Genomic DNA, 23,886 nt, shown 5'->3' on the forward strand with positions numbered 1-23,886 from the left:
GTCTCAGTTCAGCAGCTGCTAAGCCCTCATCTATGCTTATGTCAGGTTACAAAACATGCCTTATTAACACTCATTGCCAACCACAGGAACAACAGGGTAGGAGGAATACTGAAATCCCATGCACTAAGAACAAACATAAGTGACTCGCTCCCCTATAAATCAGTTGCTTTGTTTTGACAATCTGAGAATTTTTGGTCATTATTTTTGATTTGTTGAATCCAGTTCACAACTTGACAAGGTGGAATTTCAACCCTCAACATTTCAGTTGGGCATCTTGGACTACATTGTGACTTTTCTGTCTTAGCCTGCCGAGTGGACTTTAACTCTGTAATTTAGGCTTCTAAGGAGCTTAAAACAAAATCTAGTTTAGTTAAATGACTCTCTAACCAACACAAAAATACAAGAGAAAAAAAATTACTGCACCCACCTGCTGAATAGAATAGAGCTTGATACCAGAGCTGCGGTCCCATATACAGATCACGTCATCTAATCCACCACTGATTACACAGCTTGAGGTGCAGATAAGAGCTATAACGTCACCACGATGACCATGCATATGGCTCACTCGGCTTCCAGTTAATACATCCCAGAGGCAAATAGCTCCATCTTGGCCTCCACTAGCCAACCCCATTGCCTGAAAGATTAAGACGACATTTCAAGTAAAGCAACTGTAAAGTTGAAGAAGTTGACCAGAAATCCCGGAGCTCAGGGATTGTGGCCGAGGCAGTGGGAAGCTGTTGGAAGGCAGGGCAGCAGAGCGGAGGTGAGTATAATACTATTGGAGCTCAGGGATTGTGGCCGAGGCAGTGGGAAGCTGTTGGAAGGCGAGGCAGCAGAGCAGAGACGAGTATAAAACTACCAGAGCTCGGAGCACTGTAGCTGCAAACCAAACTGGAGTAACGTCACAGGGATGCTGTGACCTACTTGGTTGGTAGGAAATCTGCACTAAATTTGAAAAAGAACCCAGCAAAGAAGTATCAATAAAGTAATTGACAAAGTAGAAATGGCTGGACAGGTGATGTGTTGTAGCTGTATGATGAGAGAGCTGACTGATCCCATTCCAAACTGCAGTGACCACATCTTCAGCAAGGGTTGGTTGTTGAAGAACACAGACACAAAATTGATGAGGTGGAATCTGAGCTTCAAACACTGTGATGCATCAGAGGGGAAAGAGTAACCTGGATGCTTTGTTTTAGGAGGCAGTCACATCTGGCAGATCAAGTATTTCAAATTTGGTCAGTGGCCAGGCACGGAGGGTGTGACTGCAAACAAAGCAGGTAGAGGTATCCTGCAGTCAGGAATGGAGAAGCCTCAGCTCTTGACCTTGTCTAACAGTTATTAGGTTCCGGCTCCTTGTAAGGATGAGGAAAAGGGCTGTAGGGAGGATGAGCCAACTGAGTGCTGCACCCTGGTACGGGTGGCCATTCAAGAGGGGGGAGCAAAAGGACAAGTGGTAGTTACAGAAAATTCAATAATTAGAGGAATAGATAGTATTCTTTCGGAGCAGGATAAGAGACCTGCATGGTGTGTTGCCTGTCTAGTGTCATGGTAAGGGACATCTCTGACCAGCTTGAACAGATGTTAAAGGGGGAGGAGGAGGATCGAGTTGTTGTGGTCCACGCCAGAACAAACAATATAGGTAAGACTAGGAAAGACGACCTGTACAGGGACTAGGAGCTAGGAACCAAATTAAAGAATAATTCCTCAAAGTTTATAATCTTCGGATTACTGCCCCCGCCCCATGCAGATTGGCATAGGGACATGAGAATAAGGGAAATAAACATGTGGCTAAAAGCACGGTGTGGGAAAGAGGGGTTCCTTTTCATGAGGCACTGGCATCAGTATTGGAACAGGAGAGATCTGTACTGCAGCAATGGTCTCCACCAGAATCCAGCTGGGACCAAAGTTCTAACTAAAAGTGCACATAAGCTGGTCAACCAGAAAGTGGGAAGGAAGGATAAAACCTCCCTCAGTGCTCAGTGGGAAACAAAGCAACTGGTTAACATCTGTAGGGATGAATTCGACTGCATGGAAAAATATGAAGGAAATGACAGGGGAAGCAAGCACAGACACAAACACAAATAGAAGAGTGTTTGGGAAGGGTTAGCAATCAAACGTCAAGCACACGGACAAATGAATGACATGAGAAGAGGGATGGTTAATACAGGACTGAAGGTGTTATATCTGAATGCACATTGTATAAGGAATAAGGTAAATGAGCTTGTGGCGCTGATTGAAATTGGCAGGTATGATGTGGTGGGCATCACAGATGTGGCTGCAAGGGGAGCAGGATAGGCAGCAGAATATCCAAGGATATACATCTGATCAAAAAGATAGACAGGTGGGCAGAGGTGGTGGGGTTGCTTTGTTACTAAGAAATGGAGTAGGGTCAGATGGTGTAGAATCTGTGTGGGTAGAAAGTTACAATGATCATTGGGGGATTTCAATATGCAGGTGGACTAGGAAAATCAGGTTGGTAGTGGATTGCAAAAGGAGGAATTTGTGGAATGTCTACGAGATGGCTTTTTGGAGCAGCTTGTTGTGGAGCCCTCGAGGGAACAAGCAATACTGGATTTAGTATTGTGCAATGAGGAAGACTTGACAAGGGAGCTTACGGTGAAGGAGACCTTATGAGGCAGTGATCATAATATGATCGAATTTACTGTGCAATTGAGAGGGACAAAAAGAATCACAGGTAACGGTACTACAGCTGAATAAAGGCAACAATAGAGGCATGAGGAAGGAGCTGGGTAGAACTGACTGGGAGAGGAGCCTAGCAGGAAAGACAGAAAGACAGTGGAACAGCAACGGCAGGAGTTTCTGGGAGTAATCAGGAAACATTGCAAAAATACATCCCTCGGAAAATGAAGCATGGTACAGGGAGAATGAGTCAACCATGGCTGACGAGGGAAGTCAGGGGTAGCATAAAAGCAAAACAGGAAGCATATAATGTGGCAAACAGCAGTGGAAAACCAGATGATTGAGAAGCTTACAAAGACTAATAGAGGGAAACAATACAAGAAATAAGGAGGGAGAAGACTAAATATGAGGGTAGGCTAGCCAGTCATATAAAGGATGACTGTAAGGGTTTCTTTAGATATATAAAGGGCAAAAGAGGACATTGTACTGCTGGAAAATGACACTGGACACTAGTGGCGACCAAGGAAATGGCTGAGGAACCAAATAATCACTTTGCGTCAGTCTTCACGGTGGAAGGTATGTGTAATGCCTCAAAAAAACAGAGTCGGGGGCAGAGTCAGGGGTATGTTGGCCATCACCAAGGAGATGATATTAGAAATACTGAAAGGTCTGAAAGTGGAGAAATCACCTGGGCCAGATGGACTACGCCTCAGTGTTCTGAAGGAGATAGCTGAAGAGACAGTGGAGGGGTTAGTGGTAATCTTTCAAGAATCACTAGAGTCAGGGAGGGTCCCAGGGGACTGGAAAATTGCTAACGTAACACCCTTGTTTAAAAGTAAGGCAAAAGTCAAAAAATTACAGGCCAATTAATCTAAACTCGATCGTGGGTAAAATTTGAGTCCATTGTGAAGGTTGAGATTTCTGAATACTGGGAAGTGTATGGTAAAATAGGGCAAAGTCAGCATGGTTTCATCAAGGGGAAGTCATGCCTGACAAATCTGTTAGAATTCTTTGAGGAGGTAATGAGCAGGTTAGACCACAGAGACGCAGTGGATGTTATCTACCTAGGCTTCAAGAAGGTCTTTGACAAGGTGCCGCACAGAAGGCTGAGTAAGATAAGGGCCCATGGTGTTACAGGTAAGTTGCTAACATAGATAGAAGCTTGGCTGTCTAGCAGAAAGTAGAGAATGGGAATAAAGGGGTCTTTCTCAGGACGACAGTTGGTGACAAGTGATGTTCTGCAAGGCTCAGTGCTAAAACCACAACCTTTCACTTTATACATAAATGACCTAGACGAAGGAACTGAGGGCACTCTGGCTATGTTTGTAGATGATATAAAGATCAGTAGAGGGAGGTTTGAATAGTATTGAGGTGGTGGGGAGGTTGCAGAGGATTTGGATAGGTTAGGAGAGTGGGCAAAGAAGTGCCAGGAAAGTGTGAGGTCATGCACTTTGGTAAAAAGCAGCATGGACTATTTTCTAAATGGGGAGAAAATTCAGAAGTTTGAAGTGCAGAAACTTGGGAATTCTAGTCCAGGATTCTCTCAAGGTAAACTTGCAGGTTGAGTCAGTAGTTAGGAAATGCCATGATGGCATTTATTTTGAGAGGACTTAAATATAGAAGTAGGGATGTATTTCTGAGGCTTTGGTTAGACCCCATTTAGAGTATTGTGCGCAGTTTTGGGCCCCATATCTCAGGAATGATGTATTGGCCCTGGAGCGGGTTCAGAAGAGGTTCATGAGGATCCTCCTAGGAATGAAAAGCTTAACATATGAGGATTCTGGGACTACACAATGGAATTTAGAAGGATGGGGGTGGTCTCATTGAAACTTACAGAATACTGAATAGTCTGGACAAAGTGGATGTTGTGAAGATTTTTCCATTGGTAGGAGAGACTAAGAGTAAAGGGAAGAGCTTTCAGAATGGAGACAAGGAGAAATTTCTTCAGCCAGAGAGTGGCGAATCTATGGAATTCACTACCACAGAAGTCTGTTGCGGCCAGATTATTGTATATATTTAAGACGGAGACTGATCAGTTCTTGATTATCAAGGGGATCAAGTGTTACGGGCTTTCAGACTTTTAGCAAAATGATTCAAGAAGCATGTAAATAAGCAAGGGGAAACGGCATTGATTTTACAACTTCTAAATTAAACAAACCACCTTACGAAGATGCTTGCAACATATCCAACAAAGTGTCAATACAAACGTAATAAGGTGTAAACTGAAAGAATATCAGATACTGTCTGGATCTCTAATTTATTGTCATACTCAGCAAAATATTTTGGTTACATATGACAGTACCTGGTCTATATAGACTGCTGTGATCCCTCCTGAGTGACCCTGTAATGTATAAAGACAACAGGAGTCCTCAAGTCGATATATCTGCAAAAGGAATGGAAGCTCAGTAAATAAAGTACCATAATAAAATACAATCAATTCACTCTTTCTGATGAAACATTAACTCTGTTTTTCTCTCTCAACAGACACTGCCAGATCTGCTGAGTATTTCAAGCATTTGCTATTTTTACATCAGATTTACGGTATTTGCAGCATTCCACTTTTGATTCCAAATTTGCTTTGCTCAAATCACCTTTGTTATTTACAATTTATTTTCTCTGCATTCTTTTACCTCCATGTTGTCTCTTGCCTGCAGTGAAAAATCATTCTGAATTATCTAAGAAGCTGAATGTGTTGCGTGATTTAATTCTGCACTTCATCATCTTATGACACCATTCCAACACACAGCACTTGGCTGGTTCCACACTGAGGATTCTATGGGCGGCATGGTGGCTCATTGGTTAGCACTGCTGCCTCTCAGCAACAAGGACTCAGCTTCAATTTCTGCCTTGGGCAACTGTCTGTGTAGAGTTGCACATCCTCCCATGTCTGCGTGAGTTTCCTCTGGGTCCTCCAATTTCCTTCAACAGTCCAAAGATGTGCAGATTAGGTGAATTGGCCATGTTAAAATTGTCCCAAGTTCAGGATGTGTAGATTAGGTGTATTAGTCTGGGGTAAATGTAGAGCAGTAGGGGAATGAGTCTGGGTAGGTTACTCTTAGCAGGGATGGTGTGGACTTGTTGGGCCGAAGGGCCTGTTTCCACACTGCAGGGATTCTAGTTTCCTGATGTCATCAGTTCTACCTCACCAACACTTTTCTCAATAGCTGGTATCTCCAGATTGTCTACAGCACTTATCTAATATCCAGTACTGGATGAACAAAGATTTTCTTAAACACAAAAGCCATTACCTTCAGTTCCACTACAAACTCTGTTTTGTTTTCGACTCCATCCATCTCTTTCAACCAGGCTATTTGTTATTTCTCAGATTGTTTTTTCCAACACACTCCTAGTTGTCTTTCCATGTTTTATTCACCATAAACTAAGGTTTTCAAAAATTCTTCTGTTCATTCATCAACCAACCATGATCTACACAGATTTTCTTGATTTTGTATTTTCTCGATTTTGTATTTTCTCATCTTTGTTTTGAGATCCTTACATGGAATCTTTGTCCACATTAATGTTTATCCTTCAACAGCACAACCTTCTCTGATATCAGCACTCTTGAATTTAATTGTTCCACCATTGTATTGGCGACTTCAGTAACAAGGGTGCTAAGCACTGCAATTTTCTCTCTTAATCTCCCTCTCTTTCATCCTCTGAGGTGCTGCTTGAGATCTGCCACATTGATCAAGCTTTTCACATTTGTTCCAATATCTCCTTTATATAGCTTGGTGTCAAATGTTCTTTATAACTATCAGTCTGTTTGTTTAGTTAGTTTATTTATAGAATCATAGAGATGTACAGCACGGAAGCAGATCTTTTGGTCCAACTCATCTATGCCGACCAGATATCCCAACCTAACCTAGTCCCAGTTGCTAGCACCCGGCCCATATCCTTCCTATTCATATACCCATCCAGGTGCCTTAGTTATGAACAAATGAACAAGAAACAAAAGTACACCACTCAGCCGTCAAAGCCTGCTCTGTCATTCAACAGAATGACAGCCAATCTGATTTTAACCTCAGCTCTACATTCCTGCCATGATCTTTCATCTCCTTAGTAATTAATAATCTACCTACCTTTGTCTTAAAAATATTTAAAGATTTTGCATCTACTGCCTTTTGAGGAAGGGAATTCCAAAGACTGACAATTCTCAATTTTTTTTTCTTCATCTCTCTTAGAGGGAATCCCTTATTTTTAAACTGTTTGACCCCTCGTGCTGGATTCTTCCACAAGTAGAAACATCTTTTCCATATATAAATATTTTAATTAAGTCACCTCTGACTCTTCTATACTCCAGAGGATACAGGCCTACCTTGTCTAACTTTTCTCAAAGGGCAATTCACCCATTTCAGCTATTAGTCCAGTAACTGATGCCATCAAATTAACATCCTTCCGTAAGTACAGTGACCAGTATTGCACACAGTATTCTAGATGTAATCTTGCAAATGCCCTGAAGAACACTTGGATTAAATTCCTTTTGCAGTAAAACATTTTTGTTATTATTTATTCATGGAATCTTGGTATCACTGGCAATGTCAGCATTTATTCCCCATTCTTAACTGTCCAGAGGGCATTTAAAAGTCACCCACATTGCTAGGAGTCTGGAGTCACATGTGGGCAGATTAGTTAAGGATCATTCCCTAAAAGGGCATTAGTGAACCAGATGGGATTTTCCAACAATCGATGGTTTCATGGTCACCATTCTAAACCTTCACTGAATTTGAATTTTGCCAACTGCTATAGTAGGATTCAAACCTGGGTCTCCAGAACACTACCTGCATCTCTGCATTAACAGTCTTGCAATATTATCACTAAGCCATCTTTGAGAAGGTGGCCAAACAGGTGGATGAGAGCAAAGCCGTTGATGTGGTGTATATGGATTTCAGTAAGGTGTTTGAGAAAGTTCCCCATGGTAGCCTGTTGCACAAAATACAGAGGCATGAGATTAAGGGCGATTTAGCGGCTTGGCTCAGAAATTAGCTAGCTGAAAGACTAGTGGTAGTTGATGAAAAATTTTCATCCTGGAGTTCAGGTACTAGTGGTGTACTGCAAGTATCTGTTTTGGGTCCACTGCTGTTTGTCATTTTTATGAACTACCTGGAAGAGGGTGTAGATGGATGGGTGAGCACATTTGCAGACGACACTAAGATCAGTACAGTTGTGGATAGTGCCGAATGATGTTCTAAGTTACAGAGGGACATAGATAAGCTGCAGAGCTGGGCTGAGGGGTAGCAAATACTGTTTAATGTAGAAAAGTGTGAGGTGATTCACTTTGGAAGGAGGAACAGGAATGTAGATTACTGGGCTATTGGTAAGATTCTTGATAGTGAAGATGAGCAGAGAGATCTCGGTGTTCACATACATAGATCGCTCAAAATTGCCACCCAGGTTGATAGGGTTGTTAAGAAGGCATATGGTGTGTTCGCTTTTATTAGTATAGGGACTGAGTTTCGGAACAATGAGGTCATGCTGAAGCTGTACAAAATTCTGGTGTGGCCGCACTTGGGAGTATTCCGTACAGTTCTGGTCACCACATTATAGGAAGGATGTGGAAGCTTTGGAAAGGGTTCAGAGGATGTTGCCTGTTATGGAGGGGAGGTCTCACGAGGAAAGGTTGAGGGATTTGAGGCTGTTTTCATTAGAGAGAAGGAGATTGAAAGGTGACTTAATTGAGACATAAGATAATCAGAGGTTTAGAGCAGGTGGACATGGAGAGCCTTTTTCCTCAGATGGTGATGGATAGCACGAGGGGGTCATAGCTTCAAATCAAGAGGTGATAGATATAGGACAGATGGCAGAGGTAGGTTCTTTACTCAGAGAGTAGTAGGGGCGTGGAACACACTGCCTGCAACAGTTGTAGGCTCACCAAATTTACAGGTATGTAAATGGTCATTGGATAGGTGCATGGACGAGAATGGAATAGTGTAGGTTAGATGGACTTCAGATTGGTTTCACAGGACGGCGCAACATTGAGGGCTGAAGGGCCTGTACTGCGCTGTAATGTTCTACATCCTCCAAACATAACATTTCATTAGCTTTCCTAACGACTCACATATTAAGCTGCTGCGATTCATGCACTAGGACATTAAACTCTCTCTGCATCTCAAGAACTCTGCAACTTCTCACTATTTAGTATGGTTCTTTTTATTCTGTTAAAATGGACAATTTCACACTTTCCCACATTATAATCTATTTGCGTGATGTTTGACCATTCATAACTTATCTTTGTCCCATTGTTAGTTCCTTATGTCCTCTTCACAACTCACTTTCTTACCTATCTTGCAGTCATCAGCAAATTTAACTACTCTACTTTGGGTTCCTTCAACCAAATTATTTATAAAATCATTTGTAAAGAGTGGAGGTCCTGGCACTAACCCCTGTGACACACCATTTATGACATCTTACCTGCCTGAAAAAGACATATTTGTTCCTACACTCTGCTTCCTGTTAAGACAATCTTCTATCCATGCTAATATATTACCCCAAATATTGATTATACACTACTTTAGTAAACAGTTTACATCCTAAACTGGAAAGATTCCCTATTCAACATTTGAAACAATAGAAAAACTTCCTCCTATATATTTTACTCTGTTTCTTAAATAGACAATCTATTCTCAGCAACCTTTTCCAACCGGGTCATTCTACTCCTCAACTGACTGTGTGTCAGTGACAGAGTGCGACAGAAATTCCATCAATGTCTCTGATGTATCCTTTAGATTCAATGCAAGGTCAATCAAACACATGTTGGTCCATGAAGCCAGATCTACAAGCATTCAGTCAAAATGCTTGCAAAATCAACTTCAATAGATTCAACAGTGTTTAGATTGATGAAAAGTATCTCTCTAGCCAGATTTTCTTTTTCTCAAATCTCAAAATGCTAGAGTTCCAGGGAAGGACAAATAAAATGCTTCAAAGACTGTGAAGCTGTCCATAAAGCATGGCTGCATTGTGCTTGATGGTTAGGAGGACCTTGCTACCAATTGTTCAAAATAATGAAAACTTATCCATCAAGCTATATTCCTTCAGTCATAATTGTTAACGATGAGACAGAGTAATGACAGAGAACGAAAGAAAATGAAGCGAATCCTATACTCCAAATTCCATTGTGAAATGAGACATCCGGTTTCATTTGCCAAAATATCAGTGAGTCAGGAATTGTCCAAATCAATCACATAACCCATGGTCGAAATCATGAGTAGATGTCATCCTTGAAATCAAGGTCAACTGACCATGACAACTAAAGACACTTTCACAGCCATACCTTTGCAGCTTGTGACACTCCTGGAAGTGTGCGAACCATCCACTGCAGCAAATCTGAACATTGTCTCATTCTGACTGGGCTCATCAGTTATAATGTGCATGTAACATGTAGTCCTGGCAAACATAACTTTGGAGATGCATTTATGGAGTCCTGGAGATGTTATCAGCAGAAATTTGGAAAGAGCCAGAGCTAAATAAATTCATGGTAGTCACATGATGGCTAGTGGCAATGCATATAAATGATCCGCTACAACAGAGATTTTGGTTCGAGAGATTGCAGATGTCACCCTGCTGTGAGAAAGCTGATCTTCTACCTGCATAATGTGTGTTGGTGTTATCATTCAAACTGGAACTCTGTGGTCATCCCCTCTATCCTATGGAGTGGTCGGATCGAAGGACAAGGGAATTGCTGCTACTCTAGGTGTTGTTGTTGATGCAGATTCTCTTCTTTCTCATTAGGGATCCAAAGCTTCATGTATACAGCAATGAAGATTGGCAGTTGGCAAGTGCAGATTAATTTGAATATGGACATGATTGCAGAAAATAAATGTTGGAATCATCATGAGAACAACACAAATATACTCTCAGAACAAATCCTTTGTGCAAAAATCCTTAGAATTAGGACACAAGAAATACACATGAGAAAAAAAGGACATCATTTTATACAGCACGAGAAGAGGGCACTGGTTGGTTGAACCGTCATTGTGAGCTGCATCGTCATCCCAGTGATAACCAAAACTAGGGACTGGATAGGCATAAGTAGGCCTATCCAGTCTTTTTCCGGGTAATGTACCAATTCTCAAATCAACAAACAAAAATAAAAGTAATATTTTTGTTGACTTTCTTCATAAGAGCTAACATTCAAAAGATTATTTCCCTGTAACTTATTTTTAAATGTATATCTTTTAATTGATGTTGCCAACAAAAGCCAAAGAAATACAGGAGCAAAATACTGTAGAAGATATAAATACAAAATAAAAATAGAATAACTGGAAATACTTAGGACATCAGGCAACATTCAGTGTCAGATCAAATAGGATGTACAGAGATTCTTCATTTACATTGTCCTGTACAGCTTGGCTTTGCTTTAATGTCCTTAAGTTATTGGGGCCTGAAATCTTGTTAACCACCATGACAATCATTTTAATGTGTTTACTGCAACAGGAGGGTCTTTAGAGGGTCAATAGGGACTTGGTGGGCCAAATGGCCTGCTTCCACACTGTAGGGATTTTGTGATTCTATATTGTACCTTTTAATGTCAACCTGACAAATGGGACTAATCATTCAAAACACAAGACATTCCACAACACAGCACTTCTAGAGTGCTCCAGAAAGGAATCAGCCCAAACTATGCTCTCATGTCCCGTGAACAGAAGCCCAAAACGTGAGATTATCACCTAATTAACACTATTACTATTTTAAATTCAATTGATTTGTACTCACTCTCAGTGTGTGGTCCTGACTTCCTGTGACCACTCTGCCAGCAGCTGCTTTCAGTACTGTGATGGGTTTTTGGTGTGCACAAGGAACCATGTGGGTTAACTGACAAACGATGGAATCGTCACTGCTGAAGACTGGCGATGATGGGATCGTGGATCTGTTGGGTGTTCCTGAACAAGATGACAGACTATAGAATTAGCATTCCAAATATGGAATGAAAACAACTTGCACACAGAGGACAACAGTATCACAGCAAAACAGCTCTCATCCCTTTATAACCAGCTGAATGGGGAGCTTATGCATCAAAGATTAGTTTGTTGTAGGTTTAGAGGAAGCGCACATTTGAAAGCTAGATTTGATGAGGATTGTTAAAGTATAACGAGACATGTCAAGGGACAGAAACTATAAAGGGAATTCGGACGCACAGCAAAAATAATAACTGATATCTGCTATCAGTCAGAGAACTGGAAGATGGAAGGACATATGGGAAGACAGGATTGTAAAGACTGTGTCAGTAGGACTGAGTTGGAGATTTCAGAATAATCAGTGTTCACTGCTTTTGTTTTACAATTCTAAATCACAATTTTCAAAAAAGGGTTAATTGCTGATCAAGCCTCAATTCTGAAAAAAAATTCAGCTTTTGTATGACAGCCATGTGTGACACTGACCTAAAAATACTGAGGGGCTAAGAAATTGAGCAATGTGATTTTGAAAGCATCTTACATCATCAATGAACTATTGTTAATATTTAGTCCAATTTATTAACTTGATCCTCAGCCAGGAATTGCCTAATTTTATGCTTTATCTGATGGTAATATATTTACGAGTTGTGCATTTGTACTAACTTTGGAGAAGTGGCCAAAGCATGAGGGAACTACGCATTTCAAACAAATATCTTTCACTTACCTCGGTACTGCAGCTGGTTGCTGGTTTTATTGGTGTCTAGACAGTAGAAATCCAATGAGCCATTCAATCTTGCAGCAACAATTCTGTGATAGAAGGCTCTGTTATTTAATTGAACAAACAGCTATCTAACATGTGTAAATACATATAGTCATTACCACGTTCTGTTTCGGTAACATCAAGGAAATGTCGAATGCTGTCATAATCCGATAGGACATACTACTTTATTTCCCCTATTTCCTAGTCAAAATAATAATCTCAAAACAATAACCAGAACTAACTATCATACAAAACAGCTGTTGTGCCAGACGGAGGTAATCTTAGTCATGCTATAACTAACAATGTCTGTGGAAGACAGCAGGCCAAGGCTGAATAATGGAGATGTGAGTACAGGCTGCAGCTAAATATATTACTTCAGATATCAGGACAACTGATTTTTAAACAATTATACCAAGAAATGACAAAAAACTAAAGAAATTGAGAGTAAGAACACTTAACATTTAAAATAATGACTGCAGGTTATGATACACTACATAGAAACAGAATGTTAATGTTAAAGCTCAATCAAAGCGGCTAAATGTAGAACTTTTAATAAGCAGCCAATTCACACGCACTGGCTGCTGAAAGGGCTTAATGGATATAAGGCCATCGATGTGGTGCTCTTATATTTCAGGAAGACCTTTGGTACATTCCCCCTAGAAAGGCCTGTATTGAAATTCTTGTTTAAAAAAAAAAGTCAGTGGAAATATTTTAAAATTTCATCAACTGGCACACCAAATTAATCCAGAAGGTAGTGACACAAGAATTGTTGCTAACTTTGGAGGTTGTTATCAGTGAAGTTTAGCAGTCACAAGCAGAATGAAATCTGGAAATGCTACAAAGCTACTGAAGGTGGGAGGCTGCAAAACTGAACAGGATAAACTGCAAAAGCAAGTAAATATACTTGGGTACTGGGGAGACGGAGGAACTGCAATGTTGAGAAATGCAATGTGGGACAAAGCTCCATGACAGACTATAACTTAAAAACCGACATGTAAGATGAGGTAGCCCTGGAGTCCTTCTTAAAAAGAAATTGCAGCTATTGCACTAAAGATAGCAAATCAGAAGTTTGGAGGTATTGAACACTGAATGCAGATAGTGAAGTAATCCTGCCACTGCAAATTTTGTTTCGGCAATTGAATTTAGAATACTGCATACAGTACTGATTGTAATATCCCATTTTTGCACTGAGACAGCAATTGAACGTAGAGACATGGCCACTCGCGTGATTGAGAGGATGAAAGAATTGGACTATGAAAAGATGATGATATAAATTGTATATGTTCCAACTGAAACAAAGAGGCTGACAGGTGATACAATTGCTGTTTTTGAAGTTAAGGAAGTAAACATAGACCTTGCAGTGTTCAAAATACTTACCATTTTCTCTACACAATATTAATCCTTAAAGGAATATATTGCAATTAAAGCACATTGAAACATTTCTGAAATTATAATTACATAATACTGAAAATTTAAAAAGGATTGAGCGACTTATACAGAATACTTTCAGGTGCTTAAGAGCCTCCAAAATAATTAAGTTGGGTCTGATGCTGCAATGTCAATTCGTGCCATTTAATCAAAGTTGGCAACGGAGTTGAAACTAGCACTATGAAGGGCTACTCAGAGCTTATTAATTAGTTGACTTCTAGCAGGCATATTAAGTGGCATTGATTAAAGAGGTCTTTATGATTTTGGTGGCAAGCACTTCAATTCAATTGCCCTTTACTAACAGGGGTTGGGAGGAAACATTACACTGATGCCAATTTCAAGATAATTGAAAATGTCACTTGCCGTTTCACATTCATTACTTGGGAGCTGTTAAGACGATCTCAAACAGAGACACATTTTCTGGGACATTTGTCAAGACTTCATCACAGCTGAACATTTATTTTGAAAATTCTGAGCATTTCACTGAGAAATTGTCGTGCTAATCCACCTTATTGGGGTCCTCATCAGAGTCAACAGGAGAAAAGGAATGTTTGAACATTGGCATCTTGCTGGGAATTCCCCTTGGTCTGGAAATAGGAATGGGTGGAGGAGAGGAGGTCAGACACAGCAGTACCACCTACCTTAGGAGAGAGCGATAGGAGAGCAAGATAGCATCCTGCCTTCTGCTCATCAACATCATTCCCAAGCCAATACAGGTTAGGAATGATTTCTACACCATACTTCCTTCACCAGGACCCTCCAGTGCCACAACTAAGAACCTATGCACCTTCTCTCTTCATCCCTGAGCCATTCTGAACCATGCTACTGTGTCAGTAAAGCAGACATTTGGGACAGAATCATAGAATCACTACAATATGGAAACAGCCCTTTGGTCCAACAAGGCCACACCGACCTTTCAAAGGGTAACCCACCTAGATGTATTCCTTTACCCTATTATCCTATATTTACCTCTGATTAATGCACCTAAACTACACATTCCTGAACACTATGGGTAATTTAGCATGTCCAATTCACTTAACCTACACATCTTTGGATTGTGGGAAGAAACCCGAGCATCCGGAGGAAACGCACACAGACACAGGGAGAATGTACAAACTCCACACACAGTAGCCCAAGGCTGGAATCAAACCCGGGTCCCTGGCGCCATGAGACAGCAGTGCTAACCACTGATCCAGCGGGTCAAAGAATATACATTTATCAATGTGCAGAAACTGTGCCTAATTAGCTTGAATCCTATATGTGCAGATTTCCGGTTCAGCATCTTTAGACATGAAAACTATTGTAATTGGCCATTAGAACCAACGTTCCCTCGGAGCCGTATTTTCACCGATTGTAAAGCACTTTGTGATGTCGAACAGTTGTGAAATTCAATTTGTTCATTCTAACACAACCATAATCAATTATTTTGAATTTAAAAGATGAATGGGTAATTATTAGGTTTACTGCAAGCTTTCCTGCAGTCATGGCTCACACTCCATGGTACACCATTACATCTTGAATTCAGATCATAAAAGTATCACAAAACATGGCAGCACTTTCAATCCAATGCAATAAAACCTGTGGACATTGGATGGGTTATAGCACACTGATGGGACAAACACTGAATCTTACAGAAAGGTTCACAGCATAAATTAACAACATATATCCAGCTAATTACCTGTTTGTGATAAAAGCCAGTGCTGTTATGCCAGAGGAACCGTCTTCATTACTGCAGCGCAGAGTTCCATCTGCAGCATCCCACACCTGAAATGAGCAGATTCATTTTAAACTGCAAGGTGAGTCATGGTTTATACAATAGGTCCTTTTACTTTCTTTAGAAAATAGACTCCCTGTTTTAAAACTCTCTTTAATTTTCTCTAATCTTCCTGAAAGTGTTGATCTATGTTAGGCTTTGGGTTTAATGGACATTGGACCTTTACCATAGCAAATTGGTCACTTTAAATTTTAGGCTGAGACAATAAGCATAAGTTGTGTGCCCATCATAGAACACTGCAGGTAAGCTGAATTCTATTTTTCCCAACATTCACATAAGCATATTCTGCACAAGTCACTGAGCAGTAATACGCAATGACCAACTTTCCTCTCCTTAGCTTTCAGGTGCTCAAGCTGCGTCATTCGGTTTGCTACTCCAACTGAAATTAGCTAGCTCAGTACAATAACAGAGATAGAGACCTTTAGATTTTGCTTATCTCAATTTGATGCTGGGTGGGCACTTAGCCTTTTTTTTGTTTAGCTAAGTACAATGTAGATCACATTAGCTGGCAGGGTTTCTATTTAATCTATTCGTGAGATGTGGTCACCACTGGATGCACCAGCATTTATGCCCTTGAGAAGGTGCCAGGTAGCTGCCTTCTTTAACCACTGAGTCTATATGGTCTAAGTACACTCAGAGAGATGTTCAGGTGGGAATTCCAGGACCTCAACTCAGAACAGTGAAGGAATGACAATATACTTGTAAGTCAGGATGATGTACGGCTCTGCAGGTGGTGGTGTTCCGATGTATCTGCTGTCCTTGTTCTCTTTGGTAGTCGGGGTACTGGGTTTAGAAGATATTGTCTACATAGTTTTTCAACGTATCTTGTAAATGGTAAACTCTGCTTTAGTCAAGGAAGGAATTGGAGGAGTTAGTTGAGGTGCCAATCAAGTCTACCTGTTAAAACCTGGAGTCTTAAAGCCAAATCAAGTCAGCCGTCCTACCACTATTTGCAACACAATAAAATTAAAACCTTCAAAGACTCTCAAAATTTAGCCTAATTGTTTATAACCAGACTTTTTTCCTGCTCTTTGGATGCTGCCTGATCTGCTGCGCTTTTCTAGCAACACACTCTCGACTTTTTGAACAACCCCAAACTCAATAATCAATCAGTCTAAACATTCAGTGACAACACAACCTTAATAGGACAGATATCTAACAATGGCGACTCAAAATACAGAAGGGAGATAGAGGGCTTGGTGATGTGGTGCAATGAGAACAACCTCTCAACAAACAAAAGAACTGATTATTGACTTCAGGAAGGAAGAGAACACACCCCCATCTACATCAACGGAATGGAGGTTGAGAGGGTGGAGAGCATCAAGCTTCTCAGAGTGATGACAACTGACAACCTGTCCTCGACTTCGCACGTAGATGCAACGGTCAAGAAGGCACAACAACAGCTCTTCTTCCTCAGTCAGCTCAGGGAATTTGGCATGTCTGCAAGGACACCTCACCGACTTCTACAGATGCATCACTGAAAGCATACCGTCTGGGTGCATAACAACCTGGTATGGCAACTGCTCAGACCTGACCATCATGGAAGCCAAACTTCAATTCATGGACTCCACTTATATGTTTTGCTGCTGCATAAAGGCTGTCAACATCAAAAGACCATCGGACCCTGGTAATAATCTCCTACAACCTCTTCTGTTAGGCAGAAGAGACAGAAGCCTGAATACGTGAACCAGCTTCTTCCCGGCCATTGTTAGACTGATGAATGGAGTCTTGCTTCAAATAATGCTGATCTCGCTGGTGTTGATCTCGCCATCGCATACCCTGGATAATGCAATCTATATGCCTCAAAGTCTTTTTGATCTATGCATCCTTACTTACTATGATTTGCCTGCACTGCTCATAAACAAAGCTTTTCACTGTATTTCGGTACACATGACAATAAATCAATCAATTCTGGATACTGAGTTTGTAGCTGAAACAATAGACTGAACTAGGTGACAAGGGAGATACAAAATGAACGTTTTGCATCAGTATTTACTGTGGAGAAGGACATGGAAGATATAGAATGTAGGGAAATAGATGGTGACATCTTGAAAAATGTCCATATTACAGAGGAGGAAGTGCTGAATGTCTTGAAATGCATAAAGGTGGATAAAATCCTCAGGACCTGATCAGCGGTACCCTAGAACTCTGTGGGAGGCTCAGCAAGTTATTGCTGGGCCCCTTGCTGCAATATTTGTATCACTGATAGTCACAGGTGAGGTGCCGGAAGACTGGAGGTTGGCTAACGTGGTACCACTATTTAACAAAGGTGGTAAGGTCAAGCCAGGGAACTATAGACCTGTAACCCTGACGTCAGTGATGGGCAAGTTGTTGGAGGGAATTCAGAGGAACAGGATTCACACGTATTTGGAAAGGCAAGGACTGATTAGGGATAGTCAACATGACTTTCTGCATAGGAAATCATGTCTCACGAACTTGACTGAGTTTTTTTTGAAGAAGTAACAAAGAAAATTGATGAGGACAGAGCGGTGGACATGATCTACATGAATTTCAGTAAGGTGTTTGACAAGGTTTCCCATGGGAGACTGGTTAGCAAGGTTAGATCTCATGCAATGCAGGGAGAATGTACGGATAGTGAACTGGCTTGAATGTAGAAGATAGAACTTGGTGAAGGAGGGTTGTTTTTCAGACTGGAGGCTTGTGACCACTGGAGCTGGCTCCACTACTTTTCATCATTTATATAAATAATATGGATGTGAATGTAGGAGGTATAGTTAGTAAGTCTGCAGATGACACCAGAATTGTAGGTGTAGTGGACAGCGAAGAAAGTTACCTCAGGGCACACCAGAATCTTGATCAAATGGACCAATGGACGGAGGAGTGGCATGATGGAGTTTAATTTAGATAAATATGAGATGCTGCATTTTGGAAAGACAAATCAGAGCAGGACTTATACACTTAATGGCAAGGCCCTGGGAAGTGCTGCTGAATAAAGAGACCTTGGAATGCATGTTTATAGTTCCTTGAAAGTGGAGTTGTAGGGTGGATAGGATAGCAAAGGTATTCTTTCCTTTATTGGTCAGAGCATTGCGTACACGAGTTGGGAGGTCATTTTGCGGCTATACAGGAGATTGTTTCGAACACTTTTTGAATACTGCAATTCTGGTCTCCTTCCTATCGGAAGGATGTTGTGAAACTTGAAAGGGTTCAGACATTTACAAGGATTTTCCCGGGGTTGGAGGATTTGAGATATTGGGAGAGGCTGGGGCTATTTATCCTGGAGCGTTAGAGGTTGAGGTGTGACCTTCTAGAGGTTTATAAAATTATGAAGGGCATGGAGAGGATAAATAGACAAAGTCTTTTCTCCGAGATAGGGGAGTCCAGAACTAGAGGGCATAGGTTTAGGGTGAGAGGAGAAAGATATAAAGAAACGCAAAGGGCAACTTTTTCACGCAGAGGGTGGTGTTTGTATGGAATGAGCTGCCAGAGGGAGTGGAGGAAGGTGGTACAATTACAACATTTAAAAGGCATCTGGAAGGGTATACAAATAGGAAGGGTTTGGAGGGATATGGGCCGAGTGCTGGCAAGTGGGACTAGATTAGGTTGGGATATCTGGTCAGCATGGATGAGTTGGACCGAAGGGTCTGTTTCCATGCTGTATATCTCTGTGACTATAATAGAGCAAAACTAAACAAAGTAATCTAACTGATATCGATGATTTAAATCCAATAATCTTTGTTTCCAATCCCGTTCATACAAAACACAGACAGCCAAACACAGTTAAGGAATAAATAAAATGACAAAACTGGCCAAATTACTAAGCTGTTTCCACAATGCTTTGTTCAACAGGCATATATTATTGTTTCTTGATCGATCTTCTGAAGACATCAATCAGGGCCAGCTTTCTGTTCACTCTGAGGAATTCTCAGCAATACTTATAAATTAGTTACTATTCACTGAACTTCCAATGGTTGATATTGGAAGTTAGGCAGGGAGCTTTCAAATCTTCATGCCTAAGCATCAACAGCCAAACTCCTTCTCCAACCCGCTAGCCTCTCCCTTTATTTGATCATGTTCTCTCCCAGGCTTGCTAACACCAACTCCTTGGTGTTATTAATGGCCAAACATCTATCTGGTTTGATTTACTGCTTACTCTGAGTTTGAAGTACCAATGGAGCACTTAGACATAGAATCCACCTGTAATTAACCTCCAGGTCTGGCCTCTCAAACAATGGCTTGTTTGACCCTTCTTTTAAAAAAAAACATAAGCTGCTGACCAGTCCAAAAGGTCACCATCAGCACTCAGTTCACAGTTCCAAATAAAAATTGATAAAAGAATAAAAGTAATGAAAAAAATCAGCGAAGGTATCACATGATGCTTTGGCATGTAAGTTTTCCTGCTTTGTGGCCTCACTTTTAGGTATGCCTGGTGCTGCTCCTGGCATACTCTCCTGCATTCTTCACTGAAACATGCCTTGACTTGTTGTAATGGTAGAATGACAGGGATATGCAGGTCATGAGGTCAGAGATTGTGGTTGAATACAATTCCACAGAGCTGCCTCGCCTTGAGCTGCTAGATCTGTTTGAAATTCGTCCCATTCAGCACAAGGATAGTGCCACATAACACAATGGAGGACATCTTCAATGTCAAGATGGGACTTCATCTCCATGGGACTGTGCTGGTCACTTTTATAAATACTGTTATGAACACACATATCTGTGACATATATATCTGTAGAGTGGACAGGTTGATGTCAAGTCAATGTTTTCCTTTCAATAGTTTCCTCACCAATTGCTACAGCTTCTGTCTCTGGCAACTATGTCTTTTAAGACTCAGCTAGCTATGTCAGTGGTGTTAATAGGAGAAAGTGAGGTCTGCAGATGCTGGAGATCAGAGCTGGAAATGTGTTGCTGGAAAAGCGCAACAGGTCAGGCAGCATCCAGGGAACAGGAGAATCGACGTTTCGGGCATAAGCCCTTCTTCAGGAAGGGCTGAAGGGCTTATGCCCGAAACGTCGATTCTCCTGTTCCCTGGATGCTGCCTGACCTGCTGCGCTTTTCCAGCAACACATTTCCAGCAGTGGTGTTAATAGCCAACTTGATGATGGACAGTTAACCCCTCCACCCAGAGCACATCCTGCACCCTTATACCTTCACTGCATCCTCCAAATAGTGTGCAACATGAAAAAATACTGACTCTTTAGCTGAGTGGATGGTCAGCAATAGGAAGCTTCCTGAACTACATTTAATCTGGTGCCATGAGACTTCATGGGGTCTGCAGTCAATACAGAGGACTACTAGAGCAACTCCCTTCTGATAGTAAACCACTGCATTGCCACATTAGGGGTGGTGATGGAGGTATAAGGTCATTGCATAAGGAATGATTCTATGAGAACTGTTAGGCTGTTGCTTGATTCATCTATAAGACAGCAGTCCCAATTTTGATACAATGTCCCAGATGTTACAGCTTCCTGTGCTGCTATCATTTCCAGTTCTTTAGTTGATGGCAGGTTATCATTTTGTTTCATTCCTTTAACAAACTTTGTAGCAGTCAGATACAATTGATTGTACTTCTATGACATTTTATACAGCCAAACACATTGCTATGGACTGGAAGTCGTTAGGTGATCACAGCAGAGTTTCCTTCCTTAACAATCAATAGAGAACCAGATGGGTTTTAATGACAACAATGGCTTTATGGTCTTTATTAGACTAGTTTATTAAAAAAATTCTACATTTATTAATTGAATTCATATTTTACCATCTGCCATGATAGAATTCAAACCCATACCCACCAGAGCATTAGCCTGTGTCTCTGGATTACTAATCCAGTGGCAATACTACTAAGCCACCATCTCTACGACTATATATCAACACAGTGTCAGCTGCATCCAATGCTATTTCAAAGTAAAATCAGCAGTTTCTTTCCAGCAATGGTCACTTTGCACCTGAATCTGTTCCTCTTAAGATTATTGTGCAAAATTCTCTCTCCATACACTGCATCAGAAAATAGCAGAATACAGTTTTGCCATGATTGTCTGGTAAGTTAACTCTGATCAATCAGTTCCCTTTCTGCAGCTTGTTAAAATTGCTGCTCTCTTTGGAATCTGGCATCCTAGTATCTGCCATGATGAGTGCAAGACAACGTCACTTTTTCAGCAACACTTCAAGTTCTATACTACCTAGTGATTATCTCGTAATAGTTATTTAACAATACGAATAAGGAAAAATAATGCAACAGATTGCAAGGGAACGTTAATGTTACTGTTTAATTACCTCAAGTTGCCCACTGCTTCTTCCTGCCACAATCAGGTTCCCTTGGATGCCAAGACTCCAGACAGAGCTTTCGCAGTCTCCACCCCACATAGGAATGGGGGAGTTTTTCTCATGCACAGGAAGTGGCTCATCCCCTAAACTGCGCCTCCTCTGTAGGCAGCTGCCATCCCAGCCATGAGACTTGAGGTTCACAGATGTTTGAGAAGATCTCAAAAATGTTGGGGAAGGATAATTCCGCAGGTTTTGCACATTCAGCAGTTTATGATCCTCATATGCTTTATCATATGCTTTTCCAAAGTCAAAGCCAGTCTCCTGCGAATGTTCAGAGATAGTCCGCTGTCTGGGAACTGCATTCTCCTCTTTAACTTGCTCTGCAAAGTTGGTGTCTATTAATCCAGATAAATCTGGTTGATCGGTGAACAGAACGGGTTGTGTAGGGGTCATTCTCTTCTGAAAGTTGTGCTCACTTTCGTATACATCATCTGCTCCATTCTCAGGATCTGATATATACTCCCAGCTCTCTTGACGTTCATAGCAACTGCTACTATCATTCCATTGCCTAAAAATGGATGAAAAAGACCAAGTGTCAAACATTTTCCAACATACTGCATTTTTGAACTCCAAAGCTTGAACAGACCTTCAATATAACATGCAAAAGTCTAACATTAAAATTATTTTAATCCCATTCAAAATCATGAGATACAAACATAATTTAATCATTAAATGGTTTAAATGTATTGTTTGGCAGGTTTTATAGATGATGAATTATTTCATAATAGTTAACTTTCATTCTTCAGGTATGAATTTGCAGTTGGAAGGAATTCCAAGAGCAACTTTAAGTGAGCTCTTACCTCTGTGTTGCAATGTATGAAAAACTTTACCCCATAAGACAATTTTCAGCATTCTTCTAATGTCTCAGGTTAGTGAAAACAGTGCGTGACTACATCAACCAAGAGGATGGAGGTCTAATTGCTGATCTCCTTTCTGACTTAGCTGTTTGCAGTTGTTGGACTAATTTATGGAGAAAGTGAGGTCTGCAGATGCTGGAGATCAGAGCTGAAAATGTGTTGCTGGAACAGCGCAGCAGGTCAGGCAGCATCCAGGGAACAGGAGAATCGACGTTTCGGGCAAATTCCTGAAGAAGGGCTTATGCCCGAAACGTCGATTCTCCTGTTCCCTGGATGCTGCCTGACCTGCTGCGCTGTTCCAGCAACACATCTTGGACTAATTTATGCCAAATAACTACAGTTATAAGAGCAAATAAAATCTAGACACTTCTATCAACATGAAGTGATCTTCATAAGAAATGTGCTCATTTGGAAATTACATAGAATGTGCAGGACAAAGACTGGCCCTTTAAGCCAAATGGCCCATTCAGATGGTTGCGCTCCCAGGAGGCTCTTCCCATCTGTTGCCATCTAACTGTATTACAAAATTATTGATTCTTAATTTGCTTCCTTTTTATTTCACTGCACAAACAATTTGATTAGATTAAATCTAACAGCAATATTGCATTACTTTGTAACTAGATTATCTGTTACAGAAAGCAGAGTTCAGGACTGCTTAAACACAAAAAGATTGAAAGAAAATTGAGGGATATTGTTGAAGGAATGCAATAAAATAACTGGAATGAACTCATGAATTAATATTTTACCCTGGGTTTGGTATGACAGTCAGACAATCACCAGTCTGTGCGTCCCACACTCTGATCTGTCCTGACAAACAGCAACTGACCAACAACATCCCATCACTGGCCAAGCATTCAATATCCTAGGAAAAACGATTAATAAAAATGTGTTTAAGAAAATGTTATAATATATGCATGAAGTTGTAATGAATGAGGGATGTACAAGATCATGGGCACAGAATTAATGAATACAGAACTTTCTTTGATAGGCAAATATTTGTATTTCCTGCCAGGCAATAAAGGTTTGTTCCAAGTAGTCACATATCTCAGCATTGTTTTTGTCCTGGTGGTCATAATGTTCAAACCCATGGTCTGATCAGAGAAGTCCAGTACAGCTAATTTTATTTGATCCCACCATTCAATTGGATTCGTGCTGATTTTCAAGATTAGTTGTGAGCTGCATTTGGAATTCCTCTTTTTTGCTTTAGGGCCGAGACATTGATTGTTTTCCTAATGAACTTCTGGACCTATG

General features: G+C 40.8%; 1 protein-coding gene across 1 annotated transcript in view; it reads right to left on the minus strand.

Annotated features, from left to right (window-relative positions):
* Positions 1–23,886, minus strand: part of LOC122548932 (SREBF chaperone) — a 149,995-nt gene that overhangs the window by 8,805 nt on the left and 117,304 nt on the right. Inside the window, exons 16-22 of the mRNA XM_043687917.1 lie at positions 23,382–23,497; positions 21,728–22,286; positions 15,395–15,480; positions 12,253–12,335; positions 11,350–11,516; positions 4,943–5,023; positions 428–634 (exon numbers count right to left, since the gene is read on the minus strand). Of these exons, the coding sequence (XP_043543852.1) occupies positions 428–634; positions 4,943–5,023; positions 11,350–11,516; positions 12,253–12,335; positions 15,395–15,480; positions 21,728–22,286; positions 23,382–23,497 (1,299 nt within the window). The remainder of the gene's footprint in view (positions 1–427; positions 635–4,942; positions 5,024–11,349; positions 11,517–12,252; positions 12,336–15,394; positions 15,481–21,727; positions 22,287–23,381; positions 23,498–23,886) is intronic.

The sequence above is a fragment of the Chiloscyllium plagiosum genome, chromosome 4, assembly GCF_004010195.1.
Source record: "Chiloscyllium plagiosum isolate BGI_BamShark_2017 chromosome 4, ASM401019v2, whole genome shotgun sequence".
In the NCBI taxonomy this organism is placed as follows: Eukaryota; Metazoa; Chordata; class Chondrichthyes; order Orectolobiformes; family Hemiscylliidae; genus Chiloscyllium; species Chiloscyllium plagiosum.